This window comes from Mesocricetus auratus, unplaced genomic scaffold, assembly GCF_017639785.1.
Source record: "Mesocricetus auratus isolate SY011 unplaced genomic scaffold, BCM_Maur_2.0 Super-Scaffold_4256, whole genome shotgun sequence".
Classification (NCBI taxonomy): Eukaryota; Metazoa; Chordata; class Mammalia; order Rodentia; family Cricetidae; genus Mesocricetus; species Mesocricetus auratus.
Window position 1 is genome coordinate 46,315,128 of NW_024429182.1, and position 8,031 is coordinate 46,323,158.

At 35.0% G+C, this 8,031-nt stretch overlaps 1 protein-coding gene across 1 annotated transcript; it reads right to left on the bottom strand.

Annotated features, from left to right (window-relative positions):
• Positions 1 to 6,739: 6,739 nt before the first annotated feature.
• On the bottom strand, positions 6,740 to 7,684 carry LOC121134356 (olfactory receptor 5B12-like). Its single transcript, XM_040732502.1, has one exon. It carries the CDS (start codon positions 7,682 to 7,684, stop codon positions 6,740 to 6,742), a length of 945 nt encoding a protein of 314 aa, XP_040588436.1.
• Between the last annotated feature and the right edge of the window lie 347 nt (positions 7,685 to 8,031).

An 8,031-nucleotide genomic window follows, 5' to 3' on the forward strand; every position in this document is an offset into this window, starting at 1 on the left:
TTCATGGAATATCTTATTTTCTCTGTCTATAGTGATGGAAAGCTTTGTTGGGTATAATATTTTGGGCTGGCATTCGTGGTTCCTTAGTGTTTGTAGAACATCTATGCAGGACATTCTGGCTTTCAAAGATTCCATAAAGAATTCAGTTGGTATTCTGATAAATATGCCTTTAAATATTTCCGAGCCTTTTTCCTTTGCTGCTTATAATATTTTTCTTTATTCTGTATGTTTGGTGTTTTGATTATTATGTGGCAAGGAGACTTTCTCTTGTGGCTCACTCTATTTGGTGTTCTGTAATCTTCATGTACTTTCATTGGCATGTCTTTCTTTAGGTTGCAAAAGTTTTCTTCTATGATTTTGTTGAATATGTTTTTCTCTCTTTTGAGTTGGTTTTCTTCACATTCTTCTCTGCCTATTATCCTTAGGTTTGTCCTTTTCACAGTGTCCCATATTAGTATTTTGTGTTAGGGATTGGTTGATCATAAGATTTTCTTTTGTCGATGATTATATTTCTTCTAGTGTATCTTGAGTGCCTGAGATTCTCTCTTCCATTTCTTGTATTCTGTTGCTTATGCTTGCATATGTAGTTCCTGATCATTTGCCTAGTTTTTCTATTTCCAACATTCCCTCAGACTGTGGTGTTTTTATAATTGTCTCCATTTCAGTTTTCAAGGCTTGCACTGTTTGAATTGTTTCCTTCACTTGTCTGGTTGTTTTTTCTTGCTTTCCTTGCTTTCTTTAAGAGATTTGTTTACTTCTTGCATTTTTGGTTTATTTTTTCCTCTATTTCTTGAATTTTTGTTTGTTTTTTATTTCGTTTCTTTAAGGGATTTCCTCATTTCCTCTTTGAGGGTCTCTGTCATCTTCATTAAGTTGTTTTTAAGGTCAATATCATTTGCTTCATCTGTGTTAGGATGTTCAAGTCTTGCTGGCATCGAGTCTCTAGACTCTGGTGTCATGATATTCTTCTATTGTCTTCTTCTCTTCCCTTCTTCCAGTGGGTGCAGTTGGGGTCTCTTCCTCTCCTGGTGGGTACAGGTTCATGTTTTTGTCCAGTGGGTGCAAGTAGGTCCAATATTCCAATGGGTCTCCCGGTAAGTGCAGGTGTGAATGAAACATTACCTCTCCAAATGGGTGGAGGCAGGAATAGACTGGGATGTTGGCACAGTCTGGATGGCTTGGTCTACCAGGGTAGGTGGACCTGCCTGCTGTCTCCAGGTCAGGAGACACTAAGGATGACATGGGGAAGTCAGGTATGAGATGGTCCCAAACTCACCTCTCCCCTTGGATCTGAAGTTAATTCTTCATTATCTGGAATAAGTTCAGTGGGTTAGATATAAAAGAATGTTTTGCACATATTGAAGGTTAGTAACTGTAATCAGAGATTTACAAAAATCTTATAATGCCATAGCAATGGTAATTAGCTCTGATGTTTGAATTGAGTTATAAAGGCTTTGATTCACTTTAATAATTTTTCCTGCCTTATACCCATCCTTTCCTGATTTAGTTGCATCCATGTAGAATGTAGGAGCTCCAGATTTTGGCGTCCCTATTATTATATGAGTGATAATCCAGTTAGTTCTTTTTATAAGCTGAATTATCTTGTTTTGGGGTTATTTGTTGCTATTCCCTCCCAATAAAATACCAAGATCTCTTGGCCAATATTCATGTTTCTTCCCATAATGAGGCAATTTCATAATTTGTACCACAATTTATGCTGGGTCTATTCCCTCTAATTGTCAAAGTGACATTTTTGCTGTCAAAATCAATTGAGAAACTTTTGAACATAGGACTTTAACAATTTTGTTTGTGTGATAAAAATATCCATTCTAATGCATTATCTTCTCTTTACATAAAATTTCTTTGGAGGAATGAGTAGAAGAAAAAAATAACTAAAATACAATAGAATTTGAAACTAAACAATTCTACGTGCTCATCCTGGAATTTCTTTTCCACCAGAGCCAATTCTCTCTCCACCTCAGCTGATAATTTTCTTGGAATATTTAAGTCCTTATCACATTGCAAGGTTTGAAATTCATTGCATATCTATTGAGTACTTTATCCACTTATGAGATATGGCCACCTAATAACTCCCAGCACTTTTTGAAATAATTAACAATTTGTAATTAATCTCAACTAGTTAGTATGTTCTGTGGTTGAATTTTCTTTAAACCTATCTTATATCTCAAATAATTGATAAAATATTCTCTTAGTATTTTTTCGGGAGAAATTTGTAATAAATCCAGTTGCCTTTTAAACATTTTCCATTGTCATTTGGAAATTAAGACAGTTACCCAGGAGAAAAAGAGAAAATTAAATATTGTGCTAGCTGCACATTAACATAAATTGTGAAACACATGCACATTCTCTTATTCATGTGTCAAAGTCTTGTCTGTTGTAAAGTAACATCAACTAAATTCATAGTAGTAGAAATCTGGCTATGAAAGAGATGTGTTTTGGAATTTATTTGCTGATTACAACTGGAAATGACAATGCAAGTTAGGACGTTGGGACTCATTTCAGTATGTTTGTTATACAATATTACTTATTACAGTAATCTACTTAGGACTATTTGATACTACCTGAAATAAGTTGTAGGTACTCTTGCTTAAAATGGTCACTGAAATCTTAATCAGTAGCTGTATAGTGTAGGAGCAGGTACACATCAGCCTATGATGAAGGCAAAATTTTTAAGTGCTCCTCATATGTTATAAACCCCCATCAACTGATTTTTTTCTTTTAATTCCCTTTTGTTATTGCTGTAGGTGGAGTTCAAAATTAGGAGCTTGCTCATATTAAGTAAATGCTCTACCATTTAGCCACAATCCAGTTTACATTTTTCTTAATATCAGTAGATAAGTCATGATTTGGTCTCTTCCCTAGAGACATGCTTTTTTCTTTATGAGTGATTTTAACTAAATTCTTTCCTTTAAACACAGGCGAGTGAAATTTAAAATCCCTTCAACATACTTTTACTGGTAACTTGATACTTTTCAGTACCTCAAAAACAGTACACAGAATTTTCAGTCAGTTACAGTATGATTCAGATGTTTTCACTTCATGTCATAATCTTCATTATTCACATAGACTACAACTGTATGTATGAGGTATTCAAGAATAAATAAGAAAGAACAGATAGTATTTTATCCTTTCCATATATTGTTACCCACAGAGGTTGTTTTACAAAATATTGTCTTCTTGTGCTTAACTATATGGTGACTGTGGTGACCCCTTGCACTTCTGCTCTGGTTGCATTTGTGGTGGTATCTTTTTCCCTGTAGAATATTGAACTAGGAATCTTGTGGATTACTCATTTTTCTGAACTGTTCTCCCTTCATATTTAGTGTGAGAGATGATTCATCCCTTATCTTAATCAATAGCTAAGGTTAAAATCATACTATTTATTATTAGGCTATTCTATCTCTCATATGGCCATAATTTAGAATGTGTTTTGAAAACTATAGAAAGTGATAATATTCAAATTAAACCTATTAGAGTCACTACTGTCCATATAAAACCTAATATCTTCTTGGATACTGAAATTACTGTTTTAGTATAAACTAATTCTAAAGGAAGCACCCTTCAGCTGAAATGTCAAAAGGGTGTAGAATGTGCCACGTCCTCTAGATCCCAAAGAGGTAACAATAAGTTTTATGTTTCTAATTTCATAAAATCTTTTAAACATTTGAAAATTGGGAATGCCACCTCCCACTTCATAACAACATTCATTCCAGGCTTGTTGGTCATGAGCATCAAGTGTTGAGGCTAGTGAGTTGTGCAGAAAATCAGATAAAGCAGTAGACCAAAGATGATAGAATAACTAAAAGTATTATTTGTAGTACAGATATTTGCCCTTCCTTGGCTTTCTTTTTAAATTTTTTGCTTTCATCTGTAAAATAAAACTATCACATGTTCCATCCCCTTTTACAGTTCTGACTGACCATGGAGATACAATGTTGTGATATTTAGTGTTCTAGGTATACACAAGTAGTAGTGCAATTGAGGGACATGGGACACTTCATATCACGAACATTGTCCAATTTGCAGAACCAGGAAAGCATCTCCTTCCTTACATGTAGAACTATGCCATGGAACAGAATGTGGCTTAGCTTTTTCAAATATCAAGGCAGGAACAACAAACTCTATAGATATCTCAGTAGCATCAGTGACATGAGGGCAGATGTCTCTGTATGCTTGTGGTTCTTCAACCTTGTTTTGATATAGACAACAAAGGGTCGTTTATATTTTGTCTGAGGTGGTTTATGAAGACATGAGAAAAAAATTTTTACTGAGAGAACCTCAGATGTTTAAGGCCTCAGTGTCACAACTAATTTAGTGAACAAAAAATTTTAAAAGTCCAACTAAAGTCTTTGGATAAGGTAACTTTATATCTTCTTAATACATTTTTCTTTGTCTAAAATGACATTAAATGATCTGAGGATTTTTCTCCTTCTTTTAATATTCTGCTAGGTGGTGGTGGAGCACTTGGAAAGCAGAGGCAGGCCTATCTGCAGAGTTAGTTCCAGGACAGCCAGAGCTGTTATACAGAGAAACCCTGAGCAAAATTGAATAGACACAATCGTATACACATAAAAGAAAGGGAAGCCATGAATTTGAGAGGAAATTTGGAGCAGGGAAGTAGTTGACTAGGAAGAAGGGTAGAAACAAAATAAAGACAGGACTCATGTATAAAATTCTCAAAATCATAAAAATAAAATTCACTAGTATTTGACAAAAAGAACCAGACATTTTAAAACAGGGAATGTGTCACACACAGTTAGGGTCCCTTGCCCTACCTCCCCTTCTCCTCCACTCCAATTCCACTAATCTGACAAATGTTTGCCAGGGAGAGCACATTTTCTTCAGTATGTTAAAATTCCTTTGAAACTCACAAGATTCCAGTCTCAGTTACTTCCAGGGAAATTGTAGCCAACATATGTGCTTCTGCTCTTCCCCCATGCTTTCATTCAAGTTGCTCAAGCCATATATAATCTCCAAGATTTAGACCGATCCTGTATCCAGTGTACCATCTGATGAATCTTCCTTACCCGACATCACATTATTTCCAAATTTCTGGCTAACACCTGTTTTCACATCTGTATGCTGATAAAATTTTAAGAAACCTGCACGCTTATTTGCTCATATAACCTCTGGTCCTCAGGTTTTATCCAGGCCATATAGTCAGATGTATCCTAGAATCTCTCAAATTAGACACACAATCAAAAAAGTCCACGTACTCACAACACATCACAAAAACAAAGAAAATGTCTAAGGCCAAAACTATCTATGTCTGCTAAAATCCCCTGATCCTGCAGAAATGTCTTCTACCAAGAATTACCTGGGTGAACTCAGGACAGAAATTTAAAGAAAAATTACAAAATTTGTGAAATGTTTCAAAGCATTTAAATAAGACATGAACAAATATTTTAATGAACTAAGTAATGATAACAATAAATATCTCAGTGATCTCCCAGAAAACAAAATAACATATGCCAGAGTGAGATGACAAAGACAACCTGGGGATTTGAAAACTGATTTTATTGAATATATAGAACTATTGAAGAGAAGTGAAGCTGAAATGAAGCTGGAATTGAAAAACTTAATAGCTCACTGGAAACATCAGAGTTGGATACACAATCCTGCCAATTTCTATGAAGATTTTGGCAATGAGGTACCTGCTGGGAGTGAGAGACAATTCTCTCTAAAACTGTAGCCATGGGTAAGTTTACTACACTCCGGTGGAAACCAAATATTCAAGATTATATGGAATACACAAATTTGGTCTTGAAGTGAAAAAAATGATATTAAATGGGATGGATAGGAAAGGAGAAAATTTGAATGATCGGGGGTGAATATGATCACAGTACATTATATGAAACTAATGAAATTTTAAAAGAATAATTGAGAATATAACTCTGATTTTACCTGTCATCTACCTGTCTGTATGTCTGTTTGTCTATCTATATTTTACCAACAACACACCTCTGTTTTATGACTATCCTGATATGTGAACCCATATAGAGCCCCAGTGAAAGACCAAAGAAACCCTACCATCCAGGTATATCCTGTAGAACAAATGAGTTTAGTTGTGTCTTAAACTTACATGAGTATGGGTAAGGGGTTGTCTGCATTATAATGGGTGTATTTAAGAAAGAGTTACTTTTAGAAAGCCCAGCCAATATGGGTGATCACTCAGGAAGAAATCTGTATTCTTAGAGCTCAATAAAAAACTTACAAGAAGCTTGGATTGAGAGTCTCTTCTTTTTAGCATTTTGTTTTTACTGTTCTAGTTCTAAGGACCCAACTTTGGGAGTCTAGTATCCTTATAAGATCTGGAGCTGGGTAAGTTTCATTGAAATCCTGAACCTCTTAAGTGTTTTGAGACATATTGGCTTGTAATTTTTATTTATTTCCTAATCTTTTGGTCTGTCTCCTCTATCAAAGACACATGTTTCAATTCAGAGTAAATAGTTATAGAACAACAATTCACTAATGCAGTGTGGTATAAAGTGGAGTACTATAATATATAGGATTAAATCATGGTTTTTAAAATTGAGGTGTCTTTTTCAATGATAAAATATCCAAAATTAATTGTACATAACCAGAGTAAAATAATAAATAGAAAAGACGTCATCTATGAAATATCTATTAAGAGAAATTAAAGTTAAAAAAGATAATAACTAAACTATTTATAGACAATATACTTTGAAGTTTTACATCATTTCCCAACACTTTGCACTTAATTGACAAATTCTAGTGAAGACAATGCTTTTACAGCAATCTTCTTGAATGCATTCTTGACGTCTTTATTCCTCAGGCTGTAGACAAGAGGGTTTAGCATGGGGATGATCATCGTATAGAACACAGATGCTACCTTGTCAGTGTCCATGGAGTGACTGGAGCTGGGTTGTAAGTACATGAAGATAATCGTACCATAGAAGATGGAAACAGTGGTGAGGTGGGATGAACAGGTAGAAATGGCCTTCTTCCGACCCTCAGCAGAACGCATCCTCAGGATTGCAATAAAAATAAGTAGGTAAGAATACAAGATAATCAATATAGTTAAAGTAACATTAAATGCTGCCAGTGTGAACACTACAATTTCATTATTATAGATATCAGAACAAGAAATAGCCAGCAATGGGGGAATGTCACAGAAAAAGTGATTAATTACATTGGAATGACAGAAAGAGACGTGGAAAGTGAATGCAACATGGATGGAAGATTGCAACAGTCCAGTGATGTAAGAACCAGCAAGAAACAGGGCACATTTTGTAGTTGTCATGGTGGTGGAGTAATGCAATGGTTTACACACTGCTGCATGACGGTCAAAAGCCATTGAGGCAATAAGGAAACCTTCAATAATTGCAAAAGCTATGAAGAAGAACATTTGGGCAGCACATGCATTGTAGGATATGACTTTGTGTTCTGTGACAAATCCTTCTATTACCTTGGGAGTGACAGCTGAGGCATAAACACAGTCTACCAGTGAGAGGTTGCTGAGAAAAAAGTACATGGGATTGTGGAGTCGGGAGTCAAGGAGAATCAACATAATCATCCCAAGGTTCCCAAGCAGTGTGGTCAAATAAATAAGACTGAAGATGATAAATAAAGGGACTTGCAATTCTGGAACATCTGTTAACCCCACAAGAATAAATTCAGTCACCTCTGAAATATTCTGCATCTGGGAATTATGACAGTCTCCTAGAATGAAAGGAGAAAGTGAAAAATTATTGTACATAAATCTTACCATGAAATTTTACATATGACCAAGTTCTCTAACTAAAATGTTAGTAGCATCTAGTTTAAAGGAGTCTAAACTAAATACTGGGTAGAAATGGGCTGAATTTTGCCACTTATCTGAGTGAGTACAAGTGGAGTTTGTCACTTCTCTCTTGTTTAATAGGGCTTCTTGTTATGAATCTAGGTTTTCTGCTATATGATAATATTTATTTTAATAACCCACAAATGACTGATTAGCTGTTTACTACATCTTTTAATCACACTTGTTTAAAATATACATTGGTATCA